The sequence below is a fragment of the Perca flavescens genome, chromosome 17, assembly GCF_004354835.1.
Source record: "Perca flavescens isolate YP-PL-M2 chromosome 17, PFLA_1.0, whole genome shotgun sequence".
NCBI classification, from domain to species: domain Eukaryota; kingdom Metazoa; phylum Chordata; class Actinopteri; order Perciformes; family Percidae; genus Perca; species Perca flavescens.
Window position 1 is genome coordinate 4320974 of NC_041347.1, and position 17579 is coordinate 4338552.

Below are 17579 nucleotides of genomic sequence, written 5' to 3' on the forward strand. Positions count from 1 at the left end.
CAACGTGTCACTTTAAACTTGACATCTGTTATTTAGCCTCCTGGACTGTCATTCAGGTATGTAGTGATCGGTGTCCCCTTTTTTATCTGCCTGTGTTAAGTGTGATCCCATGTGGGATACTATATGTGTATATATTAGCTCTATGTTTTTGTTGTTGTTGTTGTTGTTGTATTGTGTTGATGTCCTGTCATGAGCACACTGAAGCAAATTCATAGCAACTTGCACCAAGTTGTATGGCAATAAAGTATTGAATCTTGAATCTTGAATTTACAATATATACAGCCTTCAGCCAAAGTGTGTAAGCTCCTGACCGACTACAAGAAAAACACGTTACTTTTTATAAATGTCTCTTGATAAAGAAAATGTCTCAGTTTGACAATGAAATAAAGGAAACGTGAAAAGTAAATAAATACAGTGAAACGTCCAGGAATATCTTATCCTCGTAAAGACTTTGGTGATTTGTTTTAATAAAAGATGAAGCAGACAGTAGATCAGTGCCAGAACAACTGCTCTTTCAGGGAATTTAGGGAACACTGGGCTTTATGGAAGATCCTGGGAGAACAGCCAAATTGTAGGGAATGTGTGATGACAAACCAATCTTGTGAACAATTTATCATTCAGATGGGTTATCCACATGGTTTCCAAAGACTTTCTGAGGCTATAGTGTTCAGTTGTTGCAATCAAAAACATCAAACAGGAAAACTACATTTTCTGAATTCTGATTTTTTTCTTTCTCAGGAATTTATTCCCAGCAAACTTGGTGGCTGCTGCTTTCCGTTCTGTGAGTGCCGGCACCTTACTTCACTACACCACATTGTCCACTCTTATTTTTTTACCAATTCCCCTTTTGTCTGTTTCTCCTTACCATCTGTGTCTTGATTAAACATTAGAATTTGTTTCACCAACCACGCGGATGCCACTCCATGTTCATTTACAGCAGCTGTAAATCCGGGCTGTAGCACTGAGAGCCTCATAATGCCTCTTAATGAGTTGATGTCCAGAATAGAGATTGCTGCACTCCCCCCCCAAAACACTTCTTTTCCTTGTCCCTTACCAGCCGTTACCATGGTGAAACCATTCCATTCCAGCCAGCCTAGCAACCCACCTTGCCTCACAGCAGTTGAACGCAACTCGCTCCACTTCCTTGAATCCATTGAGGCTAAAATAAGACCCAGGAAAGTTCAATATTTGGGGATGCGGGGATACAAAATGGCTATGCACACACAAAAAGCAACTTACGCACACAGACACTTAGTCACACACACTCACATATCTGAACCAATTGCCTGAAACTTGCCTATAACCAGGCCAGTGAATTATAAACTCACAAACAAGTTAGTGACTTCTCACAGGGTGCGGAAATGGAGTTTCAAAGTGCAGCCAGGTCACAGAGTTCAATATTCACCACTTCCACCCGGAATATATTACTGTGGCAGAGCCCTTGTGGTATGGGCCCAATTGTGGATTAAACCAAGAAAGCAGAGAAGAGGGGATATTTACACAATGTGACAAGCAGCTTGATGCTTAAAGAGACATTTAAATAAATTAAGTGTAAGATTTAGATTATGGGCAAGGTTGTCTTTTTTTTGTTTTATGACTATAGTTAAGTACTGTATAACTGCATGCCCAAGTATGTTTCAAAAACCTACATGTATAGCCTCATTTAAAGTCCATAGATCTGTCAAGATGTTGGGAACTTCTATCCTAGAGGGCTGTTTAAAGGAATGCAGAGAGAGAGAGAGCCATTGTTGCAGTGCTGGCTGTCTCCTTTACTGCTGAAAGACTGTATGAACTTCAATACACGGTGTCAAACTGGCCCCTAACTCTGTGCACATGCTGCATTCCTTATGAGAGCAATGCACAGACATTGTTCTTAAGAAGTGTCAGTTCCCTCACCATTTTTAGCCAATAATCATTTGTGAACACTGAAAAATTGGAAAAAACACAAAATCCACTATGCAAAGATTATAATTTTATTTAAAAAGGTTTTTTACAAACACATCTTCTTAACCATTATCTTTCATTTGAGGTTTTCACTTGACATAATTTAAGTGCCTCTCTAAATGATGAAATGATTATAAATGAAAACAGTAGTTTGACATTTTGGGAAACATATTTCACTGTCTTTCTGAGAGTTAGAGAAGAATAGCAATACCTCTCATGTCTGGTACAGAGGTGGAGCTGATAGGCAATTAGCTTAGCTTAGTTTAGCATAAAGACTGGAAGCACTGGGAAACAGCTAGCCTGGCTCTGGGCAAAATGTGTCTACTAACATGGTGTTTGCTGGGACGAGTCTTGTGGTAAATGCAAAAATGTACTAAACAAGAATGTATGACTGAAAAGTATCAAACTAAATTAAGTTTTTTCCGCTTATGTTGCAGTATGCCACTGACTACAAGATGGTTGCTGTAGGGAACGACACCAATGGGACTGCCCTCTATCAAAAGGTATGAACCCATGCATACACATGTCACACAATCACATACACATTCACTTAACACATATGTTACATGTGTAAAATGCTATCCATTGCATCGGTGAAAGGAAAATTGCTTTAATCTGTGTCTACATGTCTGCCAAATTGAAAACAGGAGGGGAAGTAACTGTATATTCTTTGAGAACATGTTTGCTCTGAGCAACTTTTTAGCGTGAAGTGAGTCAATTCAGTGAGCAATCTCACTAAATAAGCACTATGTGAGAGACTAATGGATGACCTAGGGAAATGGGATTCAAGGTTGGTTACTCATGTAGTAGAATAATATTAGCAATTACTTACTATTGACCAACAATCAGGGCTTTAAATTGACACCCGCCAACCAACAGTAAAAATTAACTTTGGCTAGTATAACATTTTAAAGTTACTAGCCAATTTTGCCGGTTACGAGGGAAGCTAAGCGTCTGTTTAAATCGGCAGGCTGCAGAAATGATCTGACAAATCAGTGTTTACAGATTGGTCTGTTTTCAAATTTGGGTGGTTTGGTGTGCGTTTGGCTTGGAAACCAACAGAACTGCGCAAAACAAACCAGAGGAGCTGAAATTAAGTAGTAAAGTTAGTTAGGAAAAAAAACATGGAGATATTTTTCGAGAGTAAAGTAAATGTAAATGTTTATATCTTAATGTATACAGTATCTCCAGCCATCAACCCAAACATATTTTTAAAGAATGCACATGGATTCTTCAATGTATTCAGCTGCACTCATAATCTGTTTTATTTTCCCTGGGAAAAAATTGGCTAGTGGAAAATCTGATTGGTTGGTAAATTTATAACTACTAGCCATGCTGGCAGGTGAAAAAGTTAATCTAAAGCCCTGCCTACAATATGTGTAATTTAAATGACTCAACTTCAAACTGAATTTAAACAGATGCATAGATCATTAAAATGCATTGTAAACCAGTGAAGGAACAAAGGCTTTTTTCTACACTGCTTCTAAAAGTGTGGAAAAAGTACAAACATGCAAAGAGCTAATACCAGCAGATGATATCTTATTCAGTCTTGTAGAAGAAAATGAATTGAAAAATGAAAAACAGTTTTAGTCTCATCCTATCCTAATATTCTCTTTCCTGTTCACTGATCAAGTTCCTGCTGTTCTGAAATTGCAAGACTTAATCTAGATTTGTTTAGAAAAATTCAACCAAGCTAGCTAGTGCTAGCTGGTAACTTAAGGGAAAATTTGCCGATTTCTTTTTTTAACTGTTTTCCCTTTGCATTTTAGGCCTTACATGGGGTGCATGCTCTACCAGGTGAGCTACCCAGTAGGGGTGGGAGATATATATCGTATACGATAATATCATCATTGTTGTGTTAACGATGTGCAAATTGACATTATTGAGTATTTAAATTACTTAGACTCACACTGCCATCTACATAGCCCCCGATGCTAACGTTAGCAAAAGCTGGCTCACTGCTAACCATAGTGAATTATTATTATTATTATAATTTCATTTTGCTTGTATGCTGCACAATTTACATTACAACCAGGGCTGTAGTGGAGGCCAAACGCATGTAAACGCCGTTTGCGCACCTCCCAAAATTCGGAAATAGCGTTTACCCCCCTCCAAAGTGCGTTTATATTAAGACGAAGTCAGCGATGCCTGGAAGGCACTAGGATTAGGCACAAGGGGGTAAGCTTTGCTTCAGAACTCGAACCTGCTATGGCGCCATTTTGATGCTACAAAGCCATCACCTCCCGTTAGCATTCCACTGACTGCCATTCATTTTGACGTCACTTGACAGTGAATAACTTTACATCTGAAGCATTTAAAGACTCTATTTGTCCATTGTTTAGTTCTAAAGAAAAACGACAATGTATAAAAGGCTCCATTACCTTGTAACTCACGTTATGGCTCCGTAGCAGACGTTTTTGTAAAAACAGGCCAACGATTGTGTCACATAGTAGAGGAATTACTGTATAGTACAGGATAAGCTTGCAGGCAGTTTCGACTTACATGAGCTGTTTTGGCTTAATTACTAATGTTAACTAGCATTTTAGTTAGCAATAATTAGCCTGTGCCCATGTTATCTCCTTACATATACCATCTCTGTAAGATTGGGAATGATTGAGATTTCTCTTGGCACAGCTACCAGAAGACTTTAAACTTTCAGACATGTTGCTCAAGTCACATTTACGTTGTCTCTCTCAGTTGGAGGCTGCGCAGTAAAGCTGGCGATCACCGGAAAAGGGCTTCTAATAGCCTTCACTGGTCTCCGTCCAGAGCAACGGGATCTGTTGGTCCATTCTTATATACTGTCTATGATTAAGCAATGGTTAGGTGCCTTGAAGTCATGAAGTCAATGGTTGCAGCGCTGCCTTGAAGTCAACGTTAGGGGCTTAAAACACCATCGAGCATCTCTTGCGTAGCCAGCAGGAAGCAGCAGACTGCATCAAGATTCGTCAGTCACTAGCCCAAACTAGCCTACATGTCTCATGTAATGATGAATGAATTGTAAAAATGGATATCCGGCAATTTTTTTAGTGCCGTCAAGACAGCAGCCCTCCTCCTGATGCTAGCAAATGGCCTTGGCTACAAGCCCAAAGTGAGTGAGCTCGGAAAACAGCACTAAACTTCATGTTTTTAAGGTTAATTTGGTTCACGGTAGATTCATGCAACAAGTCACCTCTACCTTTTCCCATTAGCTCATGTTACAAGTAAAATTCAGGATAGATTATCAGATAAATAACTGGATGTAATTATATGCATTCTCTGGCATTTAAACTACTGAAAGTTTGTGACAACAAGCTCCCTTTGCTAGTCAGCTAGCTAGTTAATGTTATCACTATAGCCGTCCGCGGTTTCGCGGGTATGGTAAACGTTTCTATGGTAACAGCGAGTTGGACCAATCCAAGAGACGTCGCTGTTAAGCTTAGGACTGTGGGTAGTGTAGTTTTTCTCCATAAGATTGCGGATAAAAACATGTTTTTCTTGTAACAAGGTTGATCTCATACAGACCTCTAGCTTCTACAGGAGCAGAAACTTTCGTTTCACAACCACGTAGCTCGTGGTCAGTCTACCTCAGATGGTTTAGACATTATGGCTGATAATCTAAATCCTTATGGAGAAAATCAATGGGAGTTTTACTTCCGGAATTGGCAGTGCTTTTTCTGTTAGGCTAACTTGGTGTGTGAGCAGTTGTGATTAGGTTTCTTTTTGTTATTCAATGCCAGATGTTTGAAATGAATATCTGAATATAATCTGTTAAATTTATGTGTTTAGAACCACTGTATATTATGTAACTGAGGCAGCTGTAATGATGCAGTGTATTTTGTGTTCAAATGGGACATTTTTGGTTTTATTGATTTTTAGTTTAGCAAAATCGTCTTTTAATGTTGGCAGCCATCGCTTGTGGAAACTACAGTGCAACTTATATTGTCTTTCTTCTGTTAATTACAGAAACTGAGTTTTCTTTAAATTAAAATATGTGGCACCAGATTCATCCTTCTGTCGTCAATCTGCCCCTGCTACATTAGCAATTGGAAAAAAAATGTAATCTACAACTATTTTGATAGTCGGTTTGAGTCAGTTTTTAAGACAAAAGTAAAGAATTCTTTGATTCCAGCTTGTTAAATGTGAATATGTTCTAGTGTCGTCTCTCCTCTGTGACAGTAAACTGAATATCTTTGAGTTGTGGACAAAACGAGACATTTGAGGACGTCATCCTGGGCTTTTGGGAAACATTGATCCACATTTTTCTGACATATTATAGCCCAAACAACTAATCGATTAATCGAGAAAATATTCAACAGATTAATCGACTATGAAAATAATCCCAAATCCCTAAACCCTAATCATTATGTACAAGTGCATTGCATTGGAAACCCTGGATATAAGCTTCCCTCTCTATCTCTCTAGAATATTTTTGTTCTCTCTGTTTTGTCATTTAGTAAACTTTGTAGATTTCAACCATATTATTCCTTCTTGAGTCTCTTTAACAAGAACTTAGATTAATGTATGAATTGAATAGTGATTGTGTGACCTATGATGAGGGAACAACCAGTGATACCCTTGGTAGTACCATCAAATGATAGCCTATAGCGATGTCATCAGGATACACATACCAGGTGACCACGTCGTGGTCCACCAGAATTTATAGTTTACCTACCTCTTTCTTTACCACTACACTTCTGATTACAACTGAATGTTTACTCAGAGTTCAATGTTCCTACACTAGTTCAGTTAGTATTAGTATAGTATTAGTATTTTATGTCTTTGAATTGTTTTTACTTGATTACTTACATTTTAAAGAAAATAAATAAGAACAGTTTTCATTCAACATTGTGCACACTCATCAGTGATTAAGTAACTCAGACTTTTACACATTTTTAAACGATATTGTTATCGTCAAAATCGCCAAACATATTGAGATATTATTTTTTGTCCATATCGCCCACCCCTACTACCCATATGCCCCAAGTTTGCTGATTTTCTGCTCTGCCATACAGGCAGATGAATAGCGGCACACCAAGAGGTCTGCTTTTACCTGGCGGTAAATCTCCCGTTGGATGGCGCATTTCAGAAGGGTTGAAAATCGGCAACTTTCCCTCGTTAGCGTTTAGCTTAGCGAGCCGCCATAGCAACCATGAATAACACTGACTCTAGCCGTTTGCTGCTTCCTTCACTACCAAGACTTAAAACTTATGATAATATCAAACACGTTTGATTTTGTCGGAAAGTCAAGACGGGAAAAAGACTGACTGGGACCGAGTTTTATGACCACCTAACACCAAACGATTGAGACAACGGGAGCATGCCCCAACTCTAGCAAGACTCTTATGATTTCATTCCGATATTGGAAATTAGTCTGCGACAGTGGAATCTCTTGAAAAGTCGTTTGGTGTAAGGTTGGCATTAGTGTTAAGAGGAAGCATTTTCACTTCAATCAATTAGTGAGACCTTTTATTTAGACCCCAGTCTGGCTCTGAATTAGTTCACATTCTAAGCACCTTTGCTTTGATGCGGTAATATTGAGTCTATGCAAATTTACTCAGACATACATGTGAGTTGAATGTCTTCTTAGCTTTTGTTTATTCTGTTGTTTCCTATAAACTTGTATTAAACCCTGGCCAGAAACTCATTCTGGTCAGAGAGAATTCTGCAGCTTCTTGTGAACTTTTGTCTCCACTGTGCAGTGAATAAAAAAGGAACCAGCCACAGAACTGGGCCTGAAATATTTTTTCTTCCACAGTCTGCAGAGTTTACTTTTTGGTGAAAAAGGTTGAATAAACAAAACTGTGTTTGACTAAGGTCAGACACAGTTTTGTTTATTCAACATTTATCACCAAAAAGTATTATGATATATATATATATATATATATATAGTCTGTCCAAATACAATACTCACATACAGTATCATATATACTTTGGAAGAGTTATCATTACTCCTTTCCACACTTGCAATGAAGTGATCTCTTTGTAGTGCAACTACGCAAGAAATGGAGGACAAAATCCCCAGTCCAAGTTCAATGCAAAAATACATTCTAAAGTTCAGACAACATGGTAATATGAGGCTTCCTCTCCCACAGTTTAGCAAGGACCCAGCATCCAGGGAAATGCAAAAGCTGTAATTTTTTAAGATAATCTCTTAATTTAACAAAGCCTCACACAGTATTAGCTTCAACAACATCATGCTATGTTGTTGAAGGCAAAACGAGTTCCGAAAAGTCGAGGGTTCCGTTCCAGGTAGGAGGTTTAACAAACCCTGAGTCTAACCCTGGTGTCTGAGTTGATTTACCCTGAGACGGGAAACTCGTGAGTTTTCGGTTCCAGAACAGCTGATTTGAGTTGTTTCAATCAACTCGGAGTATGTTCACTCAGGGCCGATTCTGTTCAAGTTTACAGAGTTTGCATTTCCTTTGTTCTAATCACGTCTGGCCCTGCAGGGAGTGGCTCCCCAAAACCAGAAACAATAGTTACCTTTCCTGTGGGGACAATGAGTCTTCTTCATATGCTAAATGTCAGACATGACCTGATCAATTCATTTAGAAGCTAGGTTTTGGGTGAGGCAGTCAAATGCTGATTAGTGTAGTTACTTACTAAATTTAGCTGCAGGCCCCATTAAACATTGTTTTCAAAACATAAGCCGGGTTTTAACTTTTTAACTTCAACAACGGCCTGCCTTCCTTTACACACCCCGGCCTGCTCTGAGCTCGATTGAGCTCCGTTACGGCTTGCAGCCCACAGCACTCGATACCCGCGCAAAGTCACCGTTTTGGGGTTAATGGACCAAACGCTGGTGCTCTGACAGAGCTCCAGGGCCTGCAGCTCCCTTCTTCCTTCTAGCTAAATGGCCCGTTTGAATTCCATCACGCCACTTATCCAACATCTCCCTAAAGGTCTTATAAAGCTAACAACGGTGTCCGATTTCAAATTAATGATTTTTTGTGAACAGTGGGGGTTTCTTTAGCTATGACTGTCCCTTCAATCCTAGCTATGTGTAGCTAGCTACAAATCACGGATAGTTAGCTTCATTTTTGGCGTAATTTCTGTATATTTACAGTTTGAATTTCATCACGCCACGTATACAACATCTCCCTAAATGTCTTATAAAGCTAACAACGGTGTCCGATTTCAAGTTAATGAATATTTGTGAATTTCAGAGGAATTCTAGGAGGAGCTAGTTCTCATTGATAGAGCTACATCCAGCCGCAGGCTCTATCAATGAGACTCGCGGACAAGCGGCGTTTATTTCCCCAATCGTTTGTTTAAATAACTCAACACATTATAATTACACACATTAAAAGATTAACTGGAACCTGTGGTAACAGATTGCTGGCGTAACAAGCTCGCTGACCGTGCTCTCACTCACACACACCGGGCATTTAGATAGCAGGAAGAGGGGAGATGCAGGCCCTGGAGCTCTGTCAGAGCACCAGCGTTTAGTAGTCCATTATCCAAAAAACATTGACTTTGCGCGGGTATGGAGTGCTGTGGGCTGCCAGTCATGACGGAGCTCCAAGTACCTCAGAGCAGGTCGGGGTGTGTGAAGGAAGGCAGGTCGGGCGGTGAGGCAGCAACACAGGCAGCACCGGCAGCTGAATTCCGACACACAGTTGGACAAAATTTGCATTTAGCCATCCATTTTCGTAAAATGGCCCATATTTGAGCCTTACATAGTTGATTTCTCGCATAAAAAAGTTTCAGAAGTGAATTTTGTAATGGAATAGCAGAGATCTGCGCGACCTAGATTCGGAAGACTACCTGATCTCAGGTCAGTTGTGTAGCCTATGTAAATGTTGGCGCGTGACCGTTCTCTTAATACACCCATGGGCTGACAAAGGTTCCGGTTTTTGGGAGGTTGACGTCAACTTCCAGCTTTGTTGGGATTCGCCCGTTTTCAGCGGCAGTTTCAAAATATGAAATTTTCATAGTAAAGGGGTATCAGTGGGACTTTGAGCTTCTATGTATGTCCTATTTACCCACGAACTGTCGTTATTCAACTATGACAGGGTAAAATTGGTTTTGCATTCTATCACCCCTTTGAAGAAAACCTGCTCCCGACCAGGTTAGGTTCACAGACTCAGTTACCATAGTAACTGACTCCGACGTTAAGTTACCTCTCTTTCTGGAACGGAAAACCCAGAGTTTCCCTCATCTCAGGGTTAACAACCTCAGAGTTTTCACTAAACCTGCTTTCTGGAACGGACCTCTGTGCTGCTTCTTGGAATGCAGCAGCAATCAGCTACAACTACTTTAATTTTGTGTGGTATCGTCTGCATATAGGTTTAGTTTATCTTATGTGTCTGAGGTCATTTTGCATTGTATCTGGATTCACAGATCACTGGGAAGAGAATCAAGTCATCCTTTAGGGCATCAGTATACTTCAAACAAAGTGCTTGTTGGATTGTCAAGCATCTTGAAACCACAACAACAACATCTTGAAACTCAACAACTTGTTGTTGCGTTTGGGGGAGTGGGTGGTACTTCTCTGTACCTTTTTGAAAACGGACAATCTGACAATCTGCTTCACAAAGCAGTTAGCTAGTCATTCTTAAAACTAAATTATTGTTAATTAATTAATTCAGTTTTTTTCAAAAATGTAAATGTCTTAACATGAATCCAACATAATATTAGCAAATATAAATCAGTCTATTTGTGGAAAAAAAACATTAATGATAGGTAAGGTAGTCACTAAAGTAACCATCCACAGATACAGTTAATCCTAAGGATTGACTGTTCTTCAATTTAATGTTTAACATTAAAACATGATTTATAAAATCATGCTATATAAGTAGTAAATATATGTAGTTAGAGGGTCCCTGATCCATCTCTCTCAGTTAAGGGGTCCTTGGCCCCTAAAAAACGTTGAAGACCCCTGCTCTAAAATATGGATTAGTCGCTTCTTGTGGGGAGATTTCTCACTATTAACAAAACATACATTTATTTGTAGTAAATAAATGTAGAGTTATGGTTTTGCATCTGGCCTAATGAGGATGGACATGGGTAGAGGTGACCCCGAATAGTCGAATATTCAATGCTATGATTGAAGCAGCCTGATCTGAATGCCAATCTCACAGTCGAATCTTTGCAGAGGCCTAAAGCCCAGTTCAGACCAAAAATTTGCGACAAAACGGGTTAAAATTTAAAACTACTTGCAACATGCTGGTCTGCCAAGTTACGCCAATGCGACGAGACAGTGTATCATCTTCATAGGAACGACTCTTTGTACTTCCATTCTAACTTCCGACTTTCAGGCTTTTTTGTAGCTGGATATATTATTTGTTACGTCTAAATATGAATGTGGATAATGTTAGTGATACTGAGATGCTTGCTACAGTTGGATTTCCAGTAATGAAATGGCAACATTTTATTTCTCTGGTTCACTGCTTTGTTCTAACACAAATATCAACATATTGCTGTAGTCTAAATAAAAATGTGTAAAGAAAGAAGCTTTTAACAACCACCCCATGACAGATATAAGTTTCACTATGATCCGTGACCGACGCCCCCCACATAACAGCAACATAATGTGGCAGTTTAAACAAGGAACAAACAGCCTGGCAGAGGGCTGGTTTCAGACTGCTACGTGTTCGATGTAGTGGATGTTGGATCATATAGATAAGTGTATGATGAGTTTGTTTGTTTGTCAGAAGGAGAAGCAGAAGATCAGACACAGAGTAACAGATGGATGATGATACTGTATATAGACTGTTGAAGAAAAGCATTTAACATACTGTAGTAGCACAAAAGACTTCTAGGCTTCTACCACAGCAGCTCCCTGTTAGCTGCTACAAAGAAACCGTTTTAAAGTTCCTCTGCAGTACTGTGCTCAAATGGTTCAACACAGTGAGTACTAAACAACCTTTTAAGAATGCAGAAAATGCTCCTTAAAGCTTTAGTGCTATTTCTTTTTTATATTAATGAACATCCGTTACATTGAAGCCATTGCCAATTGCCAAAACTCTCTCTGTATTTCTCAGTATGGTTGTGTTCACAAACTTGTGTCGTCCGGCAACTTTCGCATACAGAAAATCGAGTGAAGATAATTACCTCTTCTGAAGAGTCCATTGTGTTTTTTTTTTATCCTCCGCGTCCCCCTTGGTTACAAGCAATGGACCTTTTTCACAGCAGACATTTTGACTTGCCATAGTTGGAAAAGCACAGCTGAAATTGATAATCTTAACAATGGCCGGTGTCCCAGTAAGCTATTTCAGTGAGTCAGCATGCACAATACCAGGGCCTCTCCTAAGTGGAATGCAGCCATTATTAATGGTTTTGAATACACCTGTTCTTTTTCTACTATGACATGTCAACATGTCTGCTGTGAAAAAGGTATGTTACGTAGAGGAGGGGTGGAGGTGGTGAGCGATCACGGAATGCTTGTGTCATGTGGATGCGCTGACAGTTTTGTTGTCATTACTTAAAATTCCTCATGGGGGAGACAGAAACTACGCACTATAGTTTTAACATTTTTTAGAGAACTTTTATGACTGGCATGTTTTTAAATAGGTCAAAGGTTTCTTATAATCTAATTTTTCTAAATTGTTACATACAGTAACTACCTTCTGAATTCAACTACTTATCTCCAGTGGCCATGACTTTCCCCCACTGACCCAGTATCAGGGAACAGTTGGGGGATCTGAGCTTGGCATCGGCCCATGGTATTTGTCCATCGTGAATCGTGGTGGACAGTACCCCCAGTGCCAGGGGATGAAGCTGACAACGGAAGGGGATGAACTCAGGATTTGTCCCTGTCCTTATTTGTTATCCATCATCCAGTTCACTGAATACTTCAACTGCCCCCAGACCAATGCACCCACGCATGCACACTCTGTAGCAAAGGGTGTTGTATAAACTACTGCAGAATATATCAGCACTATTGTTTAACAAGCTTCCACTTCCATAATAAAAGGCTACAAATTAGGTCCCAGTCTAGCTACAGTAAGTGTTTCTCCCATAGACTGTATTATAATAATGTACAAACCTTCCAGGCATGAAGCGTGTTTAACATTGCGTAAGTGCCTTGAATCCGCATTCTATCTAATTTCCAGCAGGGGGCGAATCCCTGGTTTTAAAAATAACTCAGTTTCTGAAGAATACCTTCTATAGGATATTATTTATTACCTCAGAAAACATGATCATAATGAGTTTATGCCCTCAATCGCTAGCTAGCAGGTCTTCAATACAGAATGATGCTTATTTAGTAAAGTATGGTCCCATTTATTTTAAAATAGACAATGAAGCAGGGGATGCTTTAGGACGTGGCTACACACCGACCTGTCAATCAACATAGAGGCTTAACAATGCTATCCTGTGTACAGAAAATAGCCTGAAATTGTTTTTGGGTGTTGTCCATGTTTTTGTTACACCCTCTCACTGTGTGTTTTCACTTCATCAAAGTTTCATTTGGTTGCCTAAAAAGGTCTTGTTCAGCTTTATGCCACCCAAGGGAAAGTTTGTCGATTTTTAGTACTGCCGTAAATGCAGATGAATGAGGGCAATACCCGGACGTTTTTGGCAACTTTCCTCCTTTCATATTTAGCCTAGCACAGCGCCATTGCAAACATTAACAACACTGACTTTTTCGTCACATCCGGTTACAAAAAACCAAGATGGCAACGCCCGTATTGCCAAAATCAAGGCTTCAAAACGGCAGTCCACAAACCAATGGGTGACGTCACTGATAGTATGGGGTGGTATGGTAGACGGATGGTCTATGGTTTCTTCACCACTTTGGTCCAGACATGGCCCAGAAATATTTTCAACAACTAATTGCCATGACACTTAATCCCAAGGATTTTAGTTATTTTCTGATTTGAGATTTGGGGTTTGAGTAAAATGTCTTGTAGTGGTGGACCAATTCTTTTCACAGAATCATTTTTTTCGAGTCTATACATGTAAATGTATCGAACCTTTCAAGTGTTAATACTTTTTGCAAAATATGGCGTCAGTTTCTTCATAGTCTGGCTCAGCAGATGTACTTTGCTGGGATAAAGCCTGAAATTGCCACCACCATCCCACTTGTATGTGTATAGGCTATGTAAGCTCAATACGATGTTAGAGAAATATCACTGACCAACGATCTGTTGTTCTTTATGAGGGGCAAGTAGCAGACATCCTACATCAAGTGAACGGTTAATTTGGTCTCGTTCAGTGAGTGTAGGTGCCAGGCTGTCTCGACTCAAGTCCCATTCATCGCTTCTTGTTTACTCATAGGCCCCAGTTCGAGATAACAGTTCATTTAATCTCGTTCAGTAAGTTACCTGCTGTCCTCATCAGAAATCAGAAAAGGTTTTACTGCCACAGTAAGTTACACCTACTTGGAATTTCCCTAAACATAAATAAGAAATAAACAATAAATACACAAACATAAACAAATGCAAAATAGCTGTTTAGCATAAAAAGGAGGCTGAATGGGTTGAGTGCAGAATGCAAAAAATATATAGTATGCGCAATGCTAAATAAAAACCATTCTTGTTCGCGATAATAACAACAGCGATTGCGTGGGCAGTATGATTGGGAAAAGTCAGGGATTCATGAGCACCCAGTACGTTCAACAGGCTAACCCAGACACTAACAGTCGTTCAGAAAGATTTGTTTGTTAATTTTCGCCCATCACTAATGTCTTGGCAACTGTTGGATGGATTAGCACAAAATGTCGCACAGACATTCATGATTACTAGACAAGTCCCCTGGTGATCCCCTTAATTTTCCTCTAGCACCACATAAGGTAAACATTTCTGGTTCAATATGAAATTACTCAATTTGATACGGACATTGATGTTCCCTGCAGGAGGAATCTTGGGTGATCCAATGATTTTTCGTCTAGTGCCATCATCAGCTCAAAATTTAGATTAGTCCAATACTTTGCCTTATTACTATATTATAAAATGCAAAACCTGCAAAACTAATGATATCAGCCTCAGCTGTACTGTAGTTAAGGTGACCAGATTTCTGAGACAAAATCCGGGGACATTTTCAGCTCAGAAGCGTAAATACCTCCAAAACAGGTAATGTTTTTATCTTTGTGAAAAATGGGGACACTGCCCCAGGGGCATCACTAGACCTAGAGCTGCACTGGGGCACAAGCCCCCCTAGGGGGGGTCCATGGGCATGCTCCCCTGTAAGAAAATGTTGTCTATTTTAACGTTTAAATGCATCAGTCTGGTGCACTTTGAAAATAAATTCAGAGGTTAGACTCAATTATTCTTATCTATGGATGGAAATAGTGCTGTAGCCTGAACTATTTTGCACTTCAGAATTTTAACCATGTACACACAGGTTGAATAGTTTTTAATTCATATTTTTGCATTAACGTCACTAAGAAACATACCAGTAGAAATATATATTCATATTTATTTTCCCATATATAAGTGGGATATATATAAGTATTGGGATTGTCTGGAATCTGGCAATATAATAACCATTATAAGCAATTTACAAAAATGTCTGTGCTGACATAAATAGTTTAAATGAGAATACATTATAATTTTTGCCCAAAGTTGTAGAAATTTTATTGCAATTTCAAAACCGGATTACCCGGGAACCACTTGTTGTACCAATGCATGTGTTGAGTGAAGAGTTTGTGAGATATTTCACAGAGAGTAATGGGTGTGCAGAGATGTATGCTGAATGCAAATATGATAACATTTCATGTAAATTCAATGTTCATTTTCTCGCAAACCATTTGTCACAGCACACACTGGCGCTAATATCATTGGAAAACTTAGATTCTGGTTGAGGTGGTTGTGCCAGACTCACGCCTTTGGCTGAGGTAGAGCAGGAGTGCGGTTGTGAAGAAGTTGGTAATTTCATGGCGCAGATTAACACTTTTGCATGCGCTATATCTGTGTCACATTCTCATTAGGGGCTGAGGCCCCTAAAGGTCTGATCCTAGAATCGCCCCTGCTGCTACTTCATACTTGTAGCCTACTCCACTACACCTCAGAGGGAAATGTTGTAATGTTTACTGCACTACATTTACCTGACAGCTTTTGCTTTAATGCTTCACGCTGGGCTTGTTTCTGCAACAACTCATTGAGTATCGGATACAATTAAAACTAATGAGGAAATATTTTCCTTCGACATTGGTCCAGCATTAAACGAGATCGCTGCAGTCGGCAAAACAAGCTACAGTGTAAGTTAATAGGACGTCAATTGTCCAGCTTGTACTTACGTTCATAAAAGTGCTTGTTCTGCCACTGACAGGCTCAGATTAACTTGTTGTACTATTCTAAGTGTCTGACAACATTATGGAAAGAATTTCTAAGGAGGTTGACCTTTCTGTTAAAGATTAAGATCCTTTATAAACATAAAAATTCTGCGGAATTGCTATTGCTAAACCCACCAGACTCCATGCAAATAAACAGTAATTTTAGCATTGGAAAATATGGGCATTCTCAAACATCTCTGAGCTCTGAGCAGCGCTTGCTCTGTCTGTCTTGACCCTGCGTGAGTTAGCGCGACTATACGTTTGGTCAATGTTTTCTTTCTTTCATTCCAATTTCGGGTCTGTCAGTCACAGTGAAAACCGGGGACGTCTGGTCACCCTATGTTTAGTACTAATAAGCAAATGTTAGGCCGGTTACACACTGGATGCGTTGCGCGAGTGTGTCAGCTGCGTGGCGTGTCCGTTTATATTTCGGCTCCTATGTTAACAGGTTAGAGCTTACGCACTGCCTGCGTGACACGCGCGTCTCAGGCGCCGAAAACACATGCCTGCTAGAAATAGAACCGACGCCTATTTTTCACGCTACACTCAAGCGTGTGGGAAGCGTTTCCAGGCAAAATAGAATACAGAAATTATATGTCGTTTAGACACGAATACATATTAATAAATGACATGTTGATGTTTGAAAGTCTCTAGGTTTTGATATAAACGCAGATATAAATGTAATTAAAAAATAAATAAATATCGATTTTCTAATATTGCACAGAACGAAATATTCTGTAGCCTATTTTGCCGTCAATACTGCAGACGTTGTCTTTGCTGTAATCAAATCAGTATATATTTATGTTTAACATGGTATTTCATTTTATCAATGGGAAACATACATGTGTCCAGACAAGGCTAGCAGCAGCAGCACCGCGTCAGACACGTTTCTGGTGTGTAAAGACAGAAAAATCCACGCAGCCGCCACGCAGCTGACACGCAACAGAAACGCCACGCAGGCTGTGTAACCGGCCTTAGCATGCTAAAACACTTAACTATGATGGTAAACGTGGCTTAACATCAGCATGTTAGCATTGTCATTGTGACCGTATTAGCATGCTGACCCTAGCTCAAAGACACACTGTGCCTGTAGCCTACTTAAAGTGACCCGTGTTACACATTTTTAACTGCTTCCAGTGCAGATGTGTGTAATGTTATTTCCAATGAAATGATGCATGTTAAAAGTAAGACATTGTCTTCCCGTTTTGTCTTTTTAAATGTTTTTATTTGAACCAATCAGAGGGTTCTTCACATTTTTATTTACCACAATCTCTTCACTGTGTTCGGTCCAGTGGTTGAAGAAGTATTCAGATCCTTCACTTCACTTAAGTAAAAGAAGTAATACCACATTGTAACAATACAATACTAAAATATGTATCATCAAGAAAATTTACTTAAAGTGTTAAAAGTGAAAGTACTCAATGCAGAAAACCCC

At 39.5% G+C, this 17579-nt stretch overlaps 1 protein-coding gene across 1 annotated transcript in view; it reads left to right on the plus strand.

Annotated features, from left to right (window-relative positions):
* The window catches only part of slc1a4 (solute carrier family 1 member 4), a 42057-nt gene that overhangs the window by 7283 nt on the left and 17195 nt on the right, over positions 1-17579 (plus strand). Inside the window, exons 2-3 of the mRNA XM_028603605.1 lie at positions 739-781; positions 2382-2447. Of these exons, the coding sequence (XP_028459406.1) occupies positions 739-781; positions 2382-2447 (109 nt within the window). The remainder of the gene's footprint in view (positions 1-738; positions 782-2381; positions 2448-17579) is intronic.